Here is a 20068-nt window from a genome sequence, read left to right on the forward strand (position 1 = left end):
AATGCATAATTTTAAAGATCTGCAAAAATTGCAATTAGTCTTGTAATTTAAAATATTTGCAGAAACTTCTAAAAATTTTGAAAATTCAAAAACAAAAAAAATTAAACTTTGATCACATTTGCAAAAACTTAATAAGAATGTGTTTAAGAAGTCTGCCAAAATAATGAAACAACTGGGATATCAAAATTTTGCAAAAATAAAAAAATGCAAAATTTAAAAAGTTGCAAACGTTTTGATGAGTCTTAAAATTTCAAAAATTTCCCCCAAAAATTTTTTTATTAAATTTTTTGAATTGAAAAAAAAAAGATATATTTTTTAAGAATTTTGCCAAAATGTAACAAAAATTTGAACATCAAATTTTTGCAATAAATAAAGAAATTGCAAAATTTTAAAATAATATTAGAAAAATTTAATTATACTTGAAATTTCAAAAATTTGCAAAAACTTTTAATGTTTTGGAAGTATTCTTGAACTCAAGCACACACGTTGATAATAATGGTCAACACAACTGTTGTGTTTTGCTAATGTCTTGCCACATATCAAGCATTTATATTAATCCAGCACGTTGGCACTTAAATGAATCCATCCTCACAGAATTAAAATCAGTATTTTCTTCCAGATGAGTCTTTTTGTAGATGTAGTTATCTTCCCAGGGCTGTAAAACTTGAGGTTAGCCACAGGTGCATGGAAAGTTGGTGGGCTGTTGATGTTGTAGGAGGTGAAGTAGAGCGGTGGCAGGCTTTATTGACAGATGGGATGAAGATTTAGTTCAACTAAATGTTAACGCAGGATTTTATTTAGTGTCAGTGTCTTTAATCATCAATACCCTCTGTAAGAAAAATAAAACTTTTTCTTTCAATAATGATTTTCAAAGCAACAAGGAGCCACTGCAAAGGATTCAAAGAGGCACAGGTTGAAGACTCTTGGTTTAGAGGCACCAGAATCTGAGATACACGAGGATCTGGAGACATAGATATGCCTCTGTCTGCTCTTCTTGTCCCTCCCTCGTTGATTAAAGGGCTAATCTGCAGACTTCTTCTGCAGGGGAAAAGCTGTGGTGCTCCTCTGCACATTTGTGTACGACTGATCATTAACAAACTACCTTTGACCAACACGAACACCTCTCTGCTGCCTTTATACAGTCGCTGATATTCAAAATAAACAAATCCAGGTTGTAAAAGTGGCGGCTGGAAATTTCCTCTAGCACTGAGGCGGTCTCGCCATGCAGAGAGTTTCTTATCAGTTGTGTTTGTGTGGGTTCCTGAGACAAAGCCAGGCCCAGCGTCCTCTGCATGTGCTGCTGTTTGATGCAATAATCTGATCCCTGCGTGATGCTGCGGCTCAGTCAGAGTGATCTCAGGGAGACATTCAGCAGACTGCTTTGAACACACAGCAGCTCTCAAAACTTCAGCCCTGAGGCGAGACATGGCAGTAAGAGCTTCCTGCTTAACTTTGTTTGGCCACATGTCTCTCAGTAGCTTGGCGTGAGGTAATGCTTTAAGAGCAGAGTAACAAAGAGAAGTTTGGTAATTTTGTTGCTGTTAGGAAATGACAAAAGCTCTGCTGAGTTTAGATTGGGCAGCAACAGCAAGAAACTGGAAAAATCAGGAAAGGGTTCATTTTTTTAATACTAGTATCAAAATTTTAAAAATGTCATCACCAGGATTTCTTGGCCAGTTGATAATATTTTTGTTTATTATTGTCAGATAAGCTCTAGCTTATCTAAATGACGGCGCTCATTACTGGTCTCTTACTGGACTGTAATTGTAAACTGAACAGATGACAGACGGCTTTTTGTAGCCTGGTGTGGCAAATATTTGAGACCAGGAGGTAAAAATGTGATTACGCTGAATGTGGTAAACTGGAATAACTGCAAGACTGGAGAAGAAGCAATAGTGAACTGCATGGTGCCCCTGTGGTAGCTTTATATGATTACATCTTTAAAAGTTCTCTGTTGTTCTAGAAAACCCTTATTTCAACCTCAAAAAACACTTTGTTTGAGCTACTGTCTCTTTAAAGGTCTCGTATCCTGCTCTTTTTCTGCAGTTTAATCTGGATCATTGATGTCTTCATGAAATGGTAGTAACATGTTTTGGTCCAAAAAGCCAATAAATCAAGCACAGCAGCATTGTTTCCAGGCTCTCATAGCCCCTCTGTTCAGAACGCTCTGATTTAGTGGGCGTGGCCTTCATATGTAAATGAGCCACCGCTGATACCGCCCCGCTCTTCCACGTCACTGAGAGCGGCGCCACGAGCTCCGAGTGCACAATGTTTAGAAAACAGAGAAGCTCGTTTACCGCAACATTACAGGCTAAAACAACAGGCTAACTGCAGCTAAAATTAGCATCCTGAAGCTAACACAGAGACAGGGGGGACACTGAGGAAAAGCTCTTCCATCTGCTCCACAGCACACAGCATTTAAAATACTCACATTTCCAGGGTCCCAGGTTTGTTGGAGGATGGTTGGTAATGCGCCTGGATTCAGGACCAGTCTATTGGCTAGCTCTCTGTTGGACTGTCCAAAGTTGGAAAAGCAGTCGGCCGTGAAGTGACTAGCACACACATGCACAGTTTTACTGAGTGTAGCAGGAACATTTCCTGATAAATGAACTCTAGACACTTAGTCTGTCTTCTTCTGAGATGGGAAGCTTGAGCATGGAGCTATGTGGCTGTTTACAGCCAAAAACAGAGCAGTGATGGCTCTTCAACTTTGGCTTTCTCCTCCCCGCTGCTGGAGAGAAGACTGACAAGAGGGTTTCCTCTGTTCATTCTGCTACAGAACAAATGTGCCCAGGTGCTGAAAGCGATGAGTGGCGTTATATGGAGGCTGGCAAAATTATCGAGTGCGTTTAATTTTTGGTACGATTAATTGACTATTGTCCCAGGCCTGTCCATTCCTAGTTGCCACATTGATGTAGCTGCCTTTTTTGGGGTTAATGACTCTGTCTGTAGTGATCAGCAGAGACATGTTAATGTTTACTGGCATGGATGGATTGAAAGCTGGTGGTGCTAGCTCTGCTGGTGTTAGCCACACTCAGAAATACTGAAAGCAACATGTTTCTCTGTTTCCAGTGGCCGTTGATGGACCATCCCTATGAAGACACAGGGTTACAATGGGACAGAGTACCTCGGAACAAGAGGTCCAGGAAGACGGCCCCAGTCCCACAGAGGTTGGTAGAGTCTCTGGTTTTATTTTATAACCGTAAACCATATGCAGTAATTAAAGTGTGGTAACAGGAATTTGCATAAGCTCTGGAAGACAAACCACTTCCCTCACCAGCTTCAAGCTCAGTGTGACCTTTCCCCAGCGTGGGTCAGATTACTGCGGTCTGTAAACGTCTTTCTCAGCTAAATCAGAGAGTCCAACAGACTCCAGTCATAGGTCGTGAGTTTCCACTATTAAGCAGCTCCACATCATTGTTCGTTTGAGAGAAGCTGAACCAAGCGTGGCTTAGCATGAAGCAATGTTCAGAGGATTTTATGGCTTTCTTTGTTCCATATTTGTTAACCTGTTATATTTTATGTTGCACAGGAACACTCAGACTTGTATGTGGGTTTTCAAACACCCTCTAAGTTTGTGTGACTCCAGCTTGCACAATCTTGCAAAATCTTAATTCTGTGTGCACACAGCTGAAGGCCCATCTGTTAGCTCCGCCGTCAATATATCGGCGTCCTGCTGAGGCCCTTTACTGCCAAACCAGCCTTTGTTCCTCACACACTGATCAATAACCACTGATAACAGGCATGCAGTCTCATTGGCTGCTAGCCACGACACTAAAAACATATTACCTCTGCTCTTAAATACTTTATCTGATGGCCCAACACACACACACACACACACACACACACACACACACACACACACACACACACACACACACACACACACAGTAAAACAAACAGGCTTATCTCGACCTCAGGATCTTTCCACTCCTTGTGCTGATCATCTTGTTTTGATGAGTGAATATTTTCTTTCTTTGAATCATTGGAGTAAAAGTGATAAGCTTTGCTTCCTCATTACACCCCCTGTTTGTTTATCAGCCTGGTTTCATTGAACACAAAGCTGCAGGCGAGAAGAGGAAGACACTCCCTCATTTTTAAGCTTTTTACTCTGTCTGGCTATCTGTCTCACTTAAACTCTAGATCAGGGGTCTGCAAAAGTTACTTTCAAAAGAGTCATTTTTTGTGATTGTGGAGCTAGAAAATTTACTTTATTCACACAGTAGTAACAGTAGTATTAGTATTCACAAATTCACTAGCAAATAATTGTCCAAACAAAAAGTTTTTTGTGTTTGTACAATTGTCCATGTGATGTCTCAATTTTTTATTTTTGATAAATTTGCAAAAAATAGGATTTTTTTAATGTCATACTATTTATAGCTATGCAAAATTTATGAAATGACAATATGTCTGTTAATATTTACAATTTTTTTAATTTAAAAATTTGCAAAATTAAGAAAAAATGAAATTAAAAAAGTGCAAATTATCTGCAAAAATATTATACCTAGGTTCAAAAATAAAATTTTGTAATAGCAAAAATGATGCAATGAAAAAATTTGCTTTTTTTTTAAAAAAAGTTTAAATTGTAAAACAATTGCAAAAGAATAGAATAAAAAACAAATATTTTAAAAAAATGCAGAAATTCAAAATATTTGAAATCCTAATGTCCAAAAATTGATATTAAAACATTACCAAAATTCACAAAACAGTAAAATTGTTATTTTAGTTCAAAATTATTCCTCATTTCCAAAAAAATTGTGAAAAATTGCACTCTAAAAAATGTGATCAAAAACAATTATTTTTTAAAAATTGCAATTTCTGAGAAAAACTTTGAATTTTTCCTCAAATTGAAAAAATGTCAAAAAATGACCTATTAAAACATTTCCAAAAAATTGTACAAAAAAATTCAAAATCACAAATACAGATAGTTTTATTTTAGTTCAAAATTTGTATAATTTTTTTAAAAATGTAAAGTTTTTGAAAAATTGCAATTAAAAAACAATTATTTTAAAAAATGTCATATTCCTAAAAAAAATGATTTTTTTCTTTTTAATCTGAAAAATGTCCAAAAAATATATTTTAATTCTTTTTTTAATTAAACAAAAAAAGTGCAAAATAAATAAATAAAGTTAAAAGTTAAGTTCAACAAAAAGTCAATGCATATCTTTATTTAGTTTTGGTGTCTTTAACCATTGATACTTACTGTAAGAAAAGTAAAAATACTTAATTTTAACAAAAAAATTAAAGCTACAATGAGCCAAAGAGCCACATGAGGCTCCAGAGCCACAGGTTGAACACCCCTGCTCTAGGTGATTGATTCTGTTCTTCACCTTGAAGAGAAGTTTCACACCCTTGCAGTGACCATAGAGAACATTATTACCGTCATCCATCTGTAAGGACAGAAATACAGCTGCACCACACAGGGTGGAGTTTAATGACTGCCTGGATCACATTAGAGGAGCTCATGACCCAACAGGCGTCACTACAGGTTTTCTTGTTTGTTGATCTGCGGCCTTTGGACTCCAGACCACTCAGAGCTTCTTCCTGTCAGCTCAGATCTTCTCTGGATTTATCTAGAAATTGATTTAAGGATGTTTGCATTCTTTGAGCCTCTTGTAGGATGATAAAGATCTTATCTGTAGATCATTTTCTGAACTCTGGAGAGCAAGGTAGAAAGTGAAGCTCAGGAAATATAATTTAAAGACACATGTATGAGCCACATCTTTAAGCCCTCCTCCTCTGCTGTCTCTGATGGAGTCCCTCAGACCCGGTCCCTCAGACGCTGTCCCTCAGACGCTGTCCCTCAGATGCTGTCCCTCAGACGCTGTCCCTCAGACGCTGTCCCTCAGACGCCGTCCCTCAGACGCTGTCCCTCAGACGCCGTCCTGCCTCCAGTGTAAATCCCTTTTTCCCCACATTCCTTTGCGCTCCAGTGGCAGTGAAGCCCTCTGGTTGATGTGTCACCCTGTGTGTTTACAGAGCGCCTGCAGAAGCTCTGGTGACATGTTTGATATTAAAAAAGCTTCTCTGTCTCTGTCTCAACAGGACGGGTTCAATAACTTCAAGACGTTTGTGGAGGAGGAACTGCAGACCAGCATGGTGAGTGGGTGCTGAGTGGGCTTACCTGCACACATGTTTTTATGGACCACACTGCGTGCTGCTCCCTTTCCACTGAGGGCTCTATGAGTCACATGACACTCTGCCCCTGTCAGAGGAAATTATCCTACAGTAATGTTTCATGGGCAGTGTGGTTCAGTAGTTTTTATAAGGACACTTGAAGAAGGAAGCTGGAGATCAAACCACAGAGTCTTAGATTGAGCCGTAGCTTCCCAAACTTTTCAGCCTGCAAACCCAAGTAGTTCATACTTTTTTAAAGTTTGGAATTGATCATTTCTGTTCCCTTTAATGCGTAATCCATCCCTGGTTTCAACTATTTTAAATGTCATTTTTCAGTGCTTTTTTATGCTGCAGAGTGGTCCACCTTTGTGCACATATCACTGTGTTTTTTAAATGAATCTGCCCCCACCCATACTGCCATTATCCTAGATTGGTCTTTAACAAAGAAATGTGGAAAACAGATCACTCATTTTCTGTTTGCATGATGATGCATGGTGGGATGGGGGAGGGGCAACCCCCAGTTAAAACAACAGGCAGAGTGTGGCAGAGTTGTCTTACATGTAGCAGTATGAGCACTATGCTAAGGCACACACAGAGCCACCACAGCTGGCTGCTAAACTCCACTGCACTGGGGTTAAAACTGTAAAAGAGGCCTGTGCACCAGCCAGTAACATCTGGTGTGAGAATATGAAACAATGCTTAAAGATGCTATCGGCAGTGCATCTGTATCTGTATATGTATCTGTAGGCTAACGTGACAACAAGTAAACCCTGTCAGTTTGTAAGTTTTTAAGTAGCTGTTAACATTACAGTTGTTGAAACTTAGTGACTTAATAGATTACCAAATGCTGCAAATTCTGTACAAAGCTCACGAAAATCTCCCACCGCCCAACATTCAGTTACATTTCATCAAAAGGAAGAGTAGCTACAATGTAAAAGGATTTGAAATATTTTTAAAAGAGAGTCAGAACTACACTGAAGGAAAGAAATATCATAGTCAGGGGTCTCTCTTTATGGAACAACTTGGACATACATTTCAAAGAAGCTAAAACTTTCAGTTTCTTCAAAAAACGAATCAGATCCAGCACATTAGACATTCTAACCCGGGGGTCTTCAACCTGCGGCTCTGGAGACTCATGCAGCTCTTGACTTCTGTGCAGTGAATCTTTGTAGCTTTAAAAAATAAAATTGAAATAAAGACTTTCTGAAAAAGAATTCTTGCAAGGGTATTAATGTTATCAACACAGACCCTAATTAAATCATAATTAAAAATTTTGTACTAAAATGCATCACCTTTTGCAATGAAGCATTTTATTTTTTTTGTGATTTTTGATTTTTTTTTTTTAGATTTTTATTCGAATTGTTTTACATTTTTGCTAATAAAGAAAAGGGATTTCCACAATTTTTGGAGATTAAGCAAATTTTTGAAATTTTAAAAATTTTATAGAAATAAACAAAATATTGAAATTGCATTATTTATGGTTTGTTCTTTTGCAAATGTATGACATTTCAGCAATTTTTTTGAAATGTCACAATTTTGCACATTTTTTATTTTGTTTTTTTAATTTGTAATTTTTTTTTTAAATTTCACCTCTTGCAATACAGCTTTAACTTTTTGCAATTTTTAACATTTTTTTTTTAGATTTTTGAATTTTTGAATTTGAATTTTTTTAGCAATTTTGCAAATAAAGGAAAAAGATTCCACATTTTTGAAGATTAAGCAATTTTTTTTCAATTTTTTAGAAATCAAAAAAGAAACAAAAATGGCATTATTTAGGGTTTGTTCTTTCGCAAATGAATTACATTTTAGCAATTTTTTTAAAAAATCAAAATTTTGCACATTTTTTAATTTCATTTTTTTAACTTGTGAATTTTTTAAAATTTCACTTCTTGAAATACAGCTTCAACTTTTTGTGATTTTTTTTTTTAGATTTTTGGATTTTTTAATTTGATTTTTTTCAACAATTTTGCAAATAAAGAAAAAGATTTCCACATTTGTGAAGATTAAGCAATTTTTTAGAATTTTTTAGAAATCAAAAAAAGAAATAAAAAAGGCATTATTTAGGGTTTGTTCTTTTGAAAATGAATTACATTTTGGCATTTTTTTTGAAAAATCAAAATTTTGCACATTTTTTAATTTCATTTTTTTAATTCGTAAATTTTTAAAATTTCACCTCTTGCAATACAGCCTAAACTTTTTGTGATTTTTTAAAAATTTTTTGGGTTTTTTTTAATTTGAATTTTTCAACAATTTTGCAAATAAAGAAAAAAAGATTTCCACATTTTTAAAGATTTAGCAAATTGAATTGAAATTTATACAATTTTTTGCAAATCCCCAAAAAACTTTTTTAATCTTTTTTTATTTATTTGTAAATGTTTTAAATTTCATGAAAAAAAAAATGGAATCTCGTGAATTCTGCAAATTTATAGAATTAATTACGTTATTTTTTTTTTTTCAGATTTGCAAATTTAATAAAATTAAAAAATTAGAAATCAGGTGTACAATTTTATAAATGCAAAAAACTTTATTTTGATATTTTTCCCTAGATTATACACTTTTTTGACTTTAAAGTGAAGATAAAGTAGATTTTGTGTCTCCTGAATGACTTTAATCCAGATGTGCTGAGGAAAAATGCTCCTATTAAAGTAAAGGCTGCAGACCCCTGATCTAAACTCTGTCTGGTAGTGGGTTTTTTGTTGTTTGTTGTTTTTTTGTTGCTTCCTTTTGTTCGGGTGAAACTGAGTTTTATGTTTGTGAATTGTTTTGATTTGTGTTTAGCTCCAAATTTGATCTGATAGATCTAGAAATATATCTAGAAAGGAGACTTTTTTAAGATCACTTTCAAACTCCTCACAGGTGTGGCCATTGTTGAAAACTCGAAGCTTCATTTGTCTTTAGTTTGTGTTAAAGATGAATGTTAGGAATAACCACATCAGACTCAGCCTTTGACACAGACTGATCCTCTTTCTCCTCTTTCTCCTCTTCCTCTCAGATGGTGGGGATGGTGATCGGTGCGGGCATCGCCATCGTCCTTATTGCCATCCTCATATTCTTCATCCTGCGAAGGATACAGCTTCGAAGTCAGTATGATCTGAAATCACTGAGGATTAAAGTCATAAAGACACCAGACGTGTTTTTTCTGTTTCTATGAATCATATGGTTTTATTTTGTTCTGCACAGACCTCGAAGCTCAGGAGGCCCCAAAGTATCGCTTCCGTAAGAGGGACAAAGTCATGTTCTACGGCAGAAAGATTATGCGTAAAGTGAGTGTGTTAAAAGACAGAAGTAGTTTTCATTCAGCGACCAAAGGAATCCTGTTTCAATAAATCTTTTCCCCTAAAGGTGTCACAGTCTACCTCCTCCCTGGTGGGCACGTCCTCGTCCTCTCGGCCACGCCTAAAGAAGAAGCAGAAGATGCTCAACATTGCCAAAAAGTAAGCCGGTCATCTCCACTTCAAACCTCAAACGTCTCTTTGTAGCTCCTCTGCATCTTTTAACCTCATCCCAACCTCCTCCTCTGCAGGATCCTGCGCTTTAAGAAGGAAGTGCCCACCTTACAGGCCAAGGAGCCGCCTCCCTCCGTGCTGGAGGCTGACCTCACTGAGTTTGATGTGGCCAATTCCCACCTCCCCTCCGAGGTGCTCTACATGCTTAAAAATGTCCGGTAGGTGGGACTTCCTGTGATGTGGTTTCTTCATGACTGAGCCGATCGATGAGTGATAAGAGAATCACTCCCAGACGTGTGTTATGCAGACTGCGCTCATAAAGCTCGGTTATTAGCATTCCTCTTAAACGAGCACAAAAGTTTGTTTTTGTGTGTGTGAAACTCTCTGTGTTCCTCCTCCGCAGCGTGCTGGGTCACTTTGAGAAGCCGCTCTTCCTGGAGCTCTGCAAACACATGGTGTTTGTTCAGTTCCAACAAGGCGAGTACGTCTTCAGGCCGGGCCAGCCCGACAGCAGCATCTACGTGGTCCAGGACGGGAAACTGGAACTGTGCCTTACAGGAACGGTACGGCAGCTCATGTGTTCACGCACCCACGCCCTTTAATCCAAAGTCGCTGTGGTTTTCACCCGAGGCGCGGCGGCTCCAGGATTACGCCGTGCCGAGTATTTTTCAGTAAAAGCTTGATTTACAGGAGTAAGAGAAGCTTAAGGAGGCTTAACAGTGGAAGCTCTGGCTCGGCTGTGATTAGCATTTATTAACATTTGACTTGAATAATCTCATTAGGAAACCTGAAGAATGTTGTGAAGACGAATAATATTAAAAAACACCTTTAATCAGACATAATACGTACACACTAAAACTGAAACTTCCCAGGCAGCAGCTCCTGGAGGTCAGGAACATGTGATGAACACTTGTGGAGTCATGTTTCAGTTTCCAGGCTTTACATAAGAGATAACCTCAAACTGAAGTTTCACTTCTCTCTCAAACACGTCAAACTTTGCTGAAGTTACGCTGGAAAAACTGGAATCTTACCAAGTGTTTTTGTTTTGTTTTCAGTAGAAAATGTCTTTTTAGACTTAACATGAGCCACATTCACCTGACCAGTCCAGAAACATGACTTGTTTCAGGCAATTCAGACCTCATTTTGTCTTTAAATAACTTAAAACAAGACAATTTTCTGGCTCATTTAAGGTGTGATAAGACAACCATTACTCAAAATAAGACAAAAATACTTCATAATATTTCATTTTTTTGCAGTGTACAGGCTCTATGTTGTGGTATATTTTATTTGCCTTCCTTCAAAATCTTCACTGTGCAAAACCTAAGTAAAAGTTTATGCTTCGCTTAAAAGGACAAATACAAAAATGAAGCTTTCTTCAACTGAGACATTTTTATTTCTAAAATTTTTACTCTACTTAAACAATTTGGCATCATTTTTCTCTGGAACATGCACTGGACTAGTCGGGTAAATGAGTCACAAATAAATCTAAGAACGCAATGTTTACACAAAAAAAAGTCATAAATGCTTGCTAGACTGCAAAAAAATGAAATCAAAGCAAGTGTTTATGTTTTATTTTTAGTGAAAACGTCAAATTCTACTTAGTATGAGCCACATTCACCTGACCAGCCCAGAAAAATGTCTTATTTCAGGTTATTGAAGGACAAAAATGTGGTCTGAATTGCTATAAATAGTGCAAAATGATCCGTGAAAGGAACAAGACAAATATGTTCGGCAAGTTTCTGGAAATTAAAACTTTTCTCTCCCAACTTTTCACTTGTTACTAGAAATACAGACCTCATTTTTGTTTAAATACGTTGAAATCTTTTTGTCCGTTTGTCCTCTATCTTATCTTTTTTATCTTTTATTTCAATGTCTCTTTGGTTTTGCTTTCGTGTTTTGCTTTTTTATTGACTTATCTCCTGCTCATTATTTCATCATTGCTTTTATTATTTTTAAATTATTTTATTCTCGTATTAACCCTCTTAATATTGTCTTTTTAAACTTGCCGTTGTGCTCTCTTGTTTTTATGTCCTGATTATTGTCAGCACTAAATATGCTATACAAATAAGGTTATTATTATTATCATTATTATTATTTATTATTATTTATTATTATTATTATTATTATTATTATTATTATAATTATTATTATCATTATTATTATTATTATTAATAGTAATTTATTTATTCATTATTAATTAATTTATTATTATTATTATTAATTTACTATAATAATAATAATAATAATAATAATAATTATTATTATTATTATTATTATTATTATTATTATTATTATTATTATCATTTAAAAAATCATTTCTGAAATAGTTAGGTGAATGTGGCTCTATTTTAAGCCTGAAATGATATTAAAAATTTATTTTTAATGAAAATAAGACATAAACACTTGATTAGAGTTCAGTTTTTGCACTGAAAGTTCTGATTATTTCACTGTCAGAAAGGGAGAAATTAGAAAAGCAGGCTCTGGTGCAATTTTCACAAGAAGTAAGATAAACACAGGTGCATGGATCAAGGCTTTCCAAACTTTTCAGGGTACGACTCTTAAAATATTAGCGCTGGAGACCGATGATGCTTTACTGTTAACAAACAGCTCAGGCCTCATTTTTCTCATTTTTTTATATCCTGAAATAAGACTTTTTCTTGACTATTAAGACTTTTTAAAATAAAAAAATAAGACACAAACAAGTTGTTATAGCACAGCAGACTGATAAATCTATGCAAATAATGGGGTTTCTATTTCCATTAAAAATACCTTCCCAAAGTGTGAAAAAACTGAAACATTGCTTGAGATGTTACCATTTAAACCTGTTTTGTATTTATCTGTGCTCTGAGGAACAAATCTCTTCTTCGTGTTTTTTCAGGATGGCAAAGAAAGCGTCGTGAAGGAGGTTTACCCCGGAGACAGTGTCCACAGCCTCCTCAGCATCCTGGATGTCATCACAGTAAGACACACCTGCTTCCTGCTACACAAAACACACAAACATGAGTGTGTGTTCAGTCACACCTACTGCACACACACGTCCTCTGTACACTCATGTTCCTGTGATTCATGCTACCTGGATATCAGCGTTTAGGCCGCCGCCCACTGACTCTCCCCTGATGTCACTGACCACCTGACTCATCCACTTGTTCCTCAGGAGTCACATGACTCATGAGCACCTTTCATTTCCTCATGGTTGTAACAAAGTTAGGGACATCAGAGCTTGATGATGACTGTTGTTCTTTAACTGTTCCATCAAAGGCAGTTTAAACCAATCAGAATCAGTTTCATGTCGCTGTCATCGTAAACCGTGAGTGTTGATGTTTGTAACCTTTGTGATCTGTGTGTCCAGGGCCACCAGAAGCCTTACAAAACAGTGTCGGCTCGGGCTGCAGAGGTGTCCACTGTCCTCCGTTTGCCTGTAGAGGCCTTCCTGTCCATATTCGAGAAGTATCCAGAGAGCCTGGTGCGAGTAGTCCAGGTAAGCTGAGTGTGTTGTAGATTGTGTTCCCTATAATAGAGGCATCAGCTCGTTGCAGCAGGAGTAGAAGAAAGTTCAAATAAAAAGGAATCAATGCTGAATAAAGTAACCAGAAAATAAAGACGAGCAGGTGGTGTCAGACGAGTTTAGTGTCGTGTTGATCAGCTGGACGGTCTGGAAGCTGTCAAACATATTTACAAGAATACACTCACCGGCCACTATATCAGGTAGACCTTGCTAGTCCCGAGTTGGACCCCCTTTTGCCTTCAGAACTGCCTTAATCCTTGGTGGCACAGATCCAACAAGGTCCTGGAAACATTCCTCAGAGAGTTTGGTCCATATTGACATGATAGCATCACACAGTTGCTGCAGATTTGTGGTCTGAACATCCATGATGAGAATCTCCCGTTCCACCACATCCCAAAGCTGCTCTATTGGATTGAGATCTGGGGACTGTGGAGGACATTTGAGTACAGGGAACTCATTGTCATGTTGAAGAAAGCAGTCTGAGATGATTCCAGCTTTATGACATGGAGCGTTATCCTGCTGGAAGTAGCCATCAGAAGATGGGTACACTGTGCTCATAAAGGGATGGAAATGGTCAGCAACAATACTCAGGAATAACCAGCTGACTTTTTTTTTTTTCTCTTTTTTCTTTTTTTTTTCTTTTTTTCCCTTTTTTTCTTTTTCTTTCTTTTGTTTCTTTTTCCTTTTTCTTTCTTTTTTTCTTTTTTCTCTTTTTTTTCTTTTTTTTCTTTTTTCCTTTTTCCTTTTTACCCCCTGTCTCTTTCTTTTTTCTTTCTTTTTTTTCTTTTGTCCCCCTTGTTTTTCTTTTTTCCTTTTTTTTCTTTTTTTTTCTTTTTCCCCCCTTTCTTTCCCCCTTTCTTTTTTTCTCTTTTTTTCCTTTTTTTTTTCTTTTTTTTCTGTGGACTTTAAACCATGCTCAGTTGGTACTAAGGGGCCCAAAGTGAGCCAAGAAAATCTCCCCCACACCATTACACCAGCAGCAGCAGCCTGAACCGTTGTTACAAGGCAGGATGGATCCATGCTTTCATGTTGTTGAGGCCAAATTCTGAGCCTACCATCTGAATGTGGAGCAGAAATCCAGACTCATCAGACCAGGCAACGTTTCTCCAATCTTCTATTGTCCAGTTTTGGTGTTGCTGTGTGAATTGTAGCCTCAGTTTCCTGTTCTTAGCTGACAGGAGGGTCACCCGGTGTGGTCTTCTGCTGCTGTAGCCCATCTGCCTCAAGGTTGGACGTGTTGTGTTCAGAGATGCTCTTCTGCAGACCTCGGTTGTAACCAGTGGTTATTTGAGTTACTGTTGCCTTTCTATCAGCTCCAACCAGTCTGTCCATTCTCCTCTGACCTCTGGCATCAACAAGGCATTTTGTCCCACAGAACTGCTGCTCACTGGATATTTTCTCTGTTTGGGACCATTCTCTGTAAACCCTAGAGATGGTTGTGGGTTAAAATCCCAGTAGATCAGCAGTTTCTGAAATACTCAGACCAACAACCATGCCACGTTCAAAGTCCCTTAAATCACCTTTCTTCCCCGTTCTGATGCTCACTTTGATCTGCAGCTGATCGTCTTCACCATGTCTTCATGAATAAATGCATTGAGCTTTCAGTTCAGAAAGCTGAACGCTGACTGAAACGGTTTGCTCAGTGACTCACTTCCTGTCTAATCTGCTCAGATTATCATGGTTCGTCTCCAAAGAGTCACAGTCCTGGCCCTGCACAACTATCTGGGGCTCACCAATGAGCTCTTCTGCCATGTGAGTTTATCACTGACACACACACACACACTCACACACACACTTACATCTGCATCCTGCATCAGTATCTCACTGCACATGTTTTTTTTTTATTGATTAGTTGATTATTCTTAATATGGCTGTTTTTGTACACTCAACCTGTGACAAACACTCCGTCATGTTAATGAAATCTTACGATTCGTTCTTGTACTTCAAGGAGATGCAGCCATCGCGTCTGCCGCCTCCGTCTCCCCACCCGACTCGCACCAGTCCCATCCGCCACGGGAAACGCTTTGGGAGCCTGACAGTGCCTGAAGAGCATCGGGAAGCTGCCGTCAAGGAGGCCGCAGGTAGGGACGGATGATCGGCTGTTTCTGTTAATTTGATCATGGGAATCGATTTGTGCTCCAGTTCTTTACTCAGTTACAGCATCTCTGCTTATAAAATGTCAGATATCACATGTTTTAACTAAGGCTTGCTTTGTGTCAAGAAGGAGAACAAGGGAAGGATGGAGCAACAGTGCCAACTCTTAGCAGAACCATCTCCATGCCTGTGGATATCGCAGGTGAGTGGCAGAAATCATGCTGTGAAGACATGTGTCTACAAAGTGTTTTCATCTTTTGCAACCACAAAAGCTTTGGCCTGAGTCCTGAAACCACTCGGCTCTGCTCCCCTGATCAAACCTACCTCCAGTCAGTCACACACACAGTTTGGGCATGATGAGTCCAGTCACACTAGTAGCAGCTTTTTTTTCCCTTTAAGGAAGTTTTTAACTTTAACTTCCTGAAAAAAAGGTCAGAGTGAAGTTACAGACAAAAGACGCTGCTTTAGGGCTTTCCCAGCAAGCTGCAGGTAACAACACGTAACAGATCGACTCCTGGCTATGATACCACACACGTGTGATGAAAACCTGTGGAGTCATGTTAAAGAAGCTGAGCTTTATGCAAGAACTAACCTCAAACTGAAGTTTCACTTCTCTCTTTGACGGATCTAACATGCTAAACTTTGCTGAACTCACAGACTTTAAGTTAAATTCAAACCCAGTCTCCTCCACATACGAAATATACACACTGCCAATGATGAGCTCAAAAAGTAACAAACAGATCTGGATGAAATTTTCAGGAAATGTTCAAAATGGCATAAGAAAGAAGTGATTAAATTTTAGAGGCGATCCAGATCACATCCAGATCTGGATCCAGGATTTTTTTTTAAGAATTGTAAGATAGGGCCCTTTCTCGACATATGTGTATACAACTCCACCATAAATGGATGGATTGCTTTTCAAAACAATACAAGACAAGGTCAGCATAATTTCTGACAGGTGTTACAGTACGATCCAGATCTTGGAAACACTCTGGATACTAAGACCCGTCATCATCATTTTCAACACTGTCAAGTAACAAATTATCGTACAAACCTGCAACTAACACCAAATTGTAGCAGCAGTCTGCTGAAAGGAAGTATAACATTAAAGTAGGACTAAAGTGTTGGTGCCAATCACTATATGCTTGGTAAAGGTCTGCGCTCTCTGATTGATTTTCTAGTTTTGATTATAAAATCCCTTATAGGACTTAATTTAAGCCAAATTCACCTGAAAAATCCAGGAAAAAAATTCAAGATATTTAAAGACAAAAATGATGTTCAAATGGAATGAATAAGTCTTGCTAAAATACACAATACTAAATACAAGACATAAACACTTGTTTAGTTTTCTGATTTTGCTGTAAAGGGATCTTCTCTCTTCTTTCTTTACAATCCTTTCTTAGCATCCTTATCTCATTGTTTTCTGTTTAACATTGAAAATCTGGACTCTGAGCAAGTGTTCATGTTTTATTTCTCGTAAAAATTGCTATATGCTATTTTTGACTCAACATGGGCCACATTCATGTGGAACCCCAAAAGATTCACAATTAAATAAATAAAAACAACATTTTGAAATAAACACCAGTTTGATAAATAACTGACAAATATGAAATATGTCGAAAAAATTGTAAAAAAGGCAATGTTGTTATGAAATATGTTTTATTATTCTTAAAAATTGAATTAATAAAATAAAATATTTCATGATTATTTAGAAATTTTCATACTAAATAATAATAATGATAATAATAAAAAAAATAGTAATCACTTTTAATACAGTCCTTTATTTGAAAAAAAAAACAACAAAAAAAACAAATGTTTTTTTACAAAGTTGATTTTTATTTCCTATTTTTTTTCCCAGCAAGACAACATTATTAAATAAAAGTGCATAGTAGAAAAAGGATGTTATGAAATAAAGATTGACTTTGTAAAAAACATTTTTTGATTTTATAAAAGCTTGTAAAATGAATAACAATTCACTATTTTTTATTTTTATTATTAAAAAATTATTTATTTTTATTTTTAATGAAATTGTTAAAATAATCATAATGAGATATTTAATTTTGATGATTTGATATTTAAGAATAATAAAACATTTTTAGTGATGATAGTGCCATATTTCACAATTTAATGGTCATATTAGATATTTTTCTGTTATTATGAAAAGACAGAAATGGCGCCCTTAGTGATTGTAAAGGGTAAAATGAAATCTGTGATTGGAGTTTGAAAAGGATACTTGTTGGTTTTCTTATATTACGACATTATTTACATACAAAGAAAGACATCAACACTTGCTGAGGTTTTCATTTTTTGCAGTGAAAGATCAGGATTTGCATTTTAAAAAACAGAGACTTGAGAGAAGAAGACTAAGAAGCTTGACTTTTATTTATCAAGGGAAACTAAAAGACCCCATCACTGCAAAAGTAAAATGAAGCAAGAGTTTCTGTCTTATTTTAAGCCAAGTTCACCTGACAAGTCTGGACTTCTCGGTTTGATGTGGCTAATATTAAGTCTGACAATGGGCTGTAATTAAAATAAAACAGACATTTGCTCAAATCTCAGTTTTTGTTGTGCATGTGTCCAAAAATCTGTGGAGTCAGCCGTTTCCTGAAGTTTTATTTGCCTCTGAAACAAAAACATACGTGTCTGTAAAAGTTTCCTGACATCTTTTTCCCTTCATTCACAGGATCACGTGTTTGGACCCTTTAGTAGATGTGAAGTTCAGTTTCTTTTGTGTGAAATCATTTGTATTGTACCTCACAGATGTCTCTGTAATGTGTGGTCTTCATCCCGTCCCTGCAGGTATCCAGAAGAGCCTGAGGTCAGACTTTGATATGGCGTACGAGAGGGGACGGATCTCTGTGTCTGCAGAGGACGGAAACACTCCACCTACTTTTACGCGGGTCAGTACATCGCAGAGACGTGACGGGGTTTACTGCAAAAAACTGAAATCTTATCAAGTTTTTTGTTGTATTTTAAGGAAAATTGTCTTGTCATAGTTGACATTCAACTTATCAGTCCTGAAAAATGTCCTGTTTTAAGTTAAAAAGACTTTTTCCACTAAAAAATTAGACAAAACCACTTGATGAGATTTTTTTTTTGCAGTGTAGCAGTTTTAGGGAAGTTTAGCCAAACTCTAGGTTGGTTGTTGCCGTCCACTTTGATCCTCTTCTCATGGCTTTGTTGACATGCTGTGTCACATGTGATATAATAAAACACTGACTCAGCAGGTCCTAACACATAAGAAAAACACTTTTCGATGACTTTGAAATTTTTACTAAGGTTCAATCCTTGCAGGAAATGATGAGAGGAGGTCGAATTTATGTGGTTTATTAATCCATACATTTTGGTAAAACGTACATAATCTATAGACCAATCCTGAGAAACTCTGGAAGTTGACCAAGGCGGCAGTACTACGATGGAAAAGCTCCTTAAGTAGCATATCTTTAAATGAGAGCGGACAGAAAAATTAACCGAAGCCACAGTATTTCTGTTTTATCACTGTAAAATAACTATGCCAGGGAGATTTGGGGAAATTATGACTTTTTCCAGTCATTTTCCAGGTCAGTTTGTGTAATCTCTGTTTCAGACAGGCTGTAAAAACAGGATTGTCAGCTCAGGCTGAGGTTGGGTTCGGTTTTTATAGTCTTTAACTCGGGTGGAGTATTGTGCTGAAATTTGTGGCTCCAGCCTTGCTCTTGTGAGAAATGATACTGGATCAGTGTTTGTGTTTTTGGCTGTTTTATTGTTGTTAAATACTCAATATTACTGTATAACTGTAAGTGGTATTTGAGTGAATTCTGGAGGTTGGCAGCGCTCACAAATCAGCTGTAGGATTTGTCTTTATTAGTGTGATATTTGCTGCTTACTGGAGCCAAAACACTCATGCACTACTCTAAAAATAAATCAGATTCTGCATGTTAACTTTAGCGCTTATTAATTAATCTTATGACAATAAAATGAAAAGAAATCATTTTTTTTGTTCGTTCCGTCTCACAGTCTGTGTCCCAGGACCAGCGGGAGAGGAAGGTGACGGTGGACGAGGTCCCCTCTGGGATCTATCTGTATCCTGAGGAGGAGTCAGGAGTGGACAACATCTTCTCGCCTGTGTCTGGTCGCTGCAGCACCGCCATATTTGAGGAAGCACAGAAGGAAATCCTGAAACTCATGAGGATCGAGGTTTGTGTGACTGTCATGGGTTTTTTTGGTCATTTTTTTTTTTTCATGCAGCCCCGTCAAGCTACTTGATGTCGATGTAAGGGGACGCACAAGCCAAACACCCACAAGCTTTCAGGAGAAAATCTGCACAATGGCTTTAAAACCCACAGTTAAAGACAGCGATAAGCAATAAATGTCGTGCCAATGACATGATGATCTGTATTACATGAGAGGCTGTTATTGAATGGTTATATATTGGAGCACAGTGGCTTTTCTTGTTCTACAGTTTGTGCATTTCTCTCCAGATCATTCTTTGTACAGTACGGCCACATTAAGCAACAATAACTGACTCATTTCATTGTCCCTTTTCTGCATGAGTGAACCCATTGTTTCACATCATCCCGGAGCATCTGCTGACAGATTATGATGTAGAAAGAAGGTCAGTTGGCAGACTGAGACTGGACCCTGTTAAAGGACGAGGGGAGGGAGGGCAGGGATGTGACCTTTAGTGATGGTTACACATCAAAATCCAGAGCTGGAAACAGCAGGAAGTTGTTAACCCCGGCTTGATGAAACCTTTGCTGAACCCTCTCTGTGTTGCTCCATCGTCTATTTCCAAACATCACGCTGGTGTAACTGCACCAAAGCGCTGTGGCTGAAAGAGATGTTGCAGAATCTCCTCCAGCTTCTCTAAAGACAAACGAATGAATCATTTCATGCATGTTCATAACTTTATCTCCTTTGTTTTTCT

General features: G+C 37.3%; 1 protein-coding gene across 3 annotated transcripts in view; it reads left to right on the plus strand.

The window, feature by feature from the left end:
• The window catches only part of pnpla6 (patatin-like phospholipase domain containing 6), a 58535-nt gene that overhangs the window by 5515 nt on the left and 32952 nt on the right, over nucleotides 1-20068 (plus strand). For all 3 annotated transcript variants that reach the window (XM_074685493.1, XM_074685508.1, XM_074685500.1), the window contains exons 2-15: nucleotides 3073-3170; nucleotides 6046-6099; nucleotides 9110-9197; nucleotides 9298-9380; nucleotides 9460-9551; nucleotides 9641-9781; nucleotides 9967-10126; nucleotides 12442-12522; nucleotides 12913-13041; nucleotides 14740-14820; nucleotides 15017-15149; nucleotides 15290-15364; nucleotides 17962-18062; nucleotides 19159-19338. In XM_074685493.1, coding sequence (XP_074541594.1) covers nucleotides 3114-3170; nucleotides 6046-6099; nucleotides 9110-9197; nucleotides 9298-9380; nucleotides 9460-9551; nucleotides 9641-9781; nucleotides 9967-10126; nucleotides 12442-12522; nucleotides 12913-13041; nucleotides 14740-14820; nucleotides 15017-15149; nucleotides 15290-15364; nucleotides 17962-18062; nucleotides 19159-19338 — 1455 coding nt within the window. In that variant the 5' untranslated portion in view covers nucleotides 3073-3113. The remainder of the gene's footprint in view (nucleotides 1-3072; nucleotides 3171-6045; nucleotides 6100-9109; nucleotides 9198-9297; nucleotides 9381-9459; nucleotides 9552-9640; nucleotides 9782-9966; nucleotides 10127-12441; nucleotides 12523-12912; nucleotides 13042-14739; nucleotides 14821-15016; nucleotides 15150-15289; nucleotides 15365-17961; nucleotides 18063-19158; nucleotides 19339-20068) is intronic.

Source organism: Halichoeres trimaculatus, unplaced genomic scaffold, assembly GCF_033239565.1.
Source record: "Halichoeres trimaculatus isolate MK-OKI-2021-1 unplaced genomic scaffold, fHalTri1.1 fHalTri1_scaffold_2, whole genome shotgun sequence".
NCBI lineage: Eukaryota > Metazoa > Chordata > Actinopteri > Labriformes > Labridae > Halichoeres > Halichoeres trimaculatus.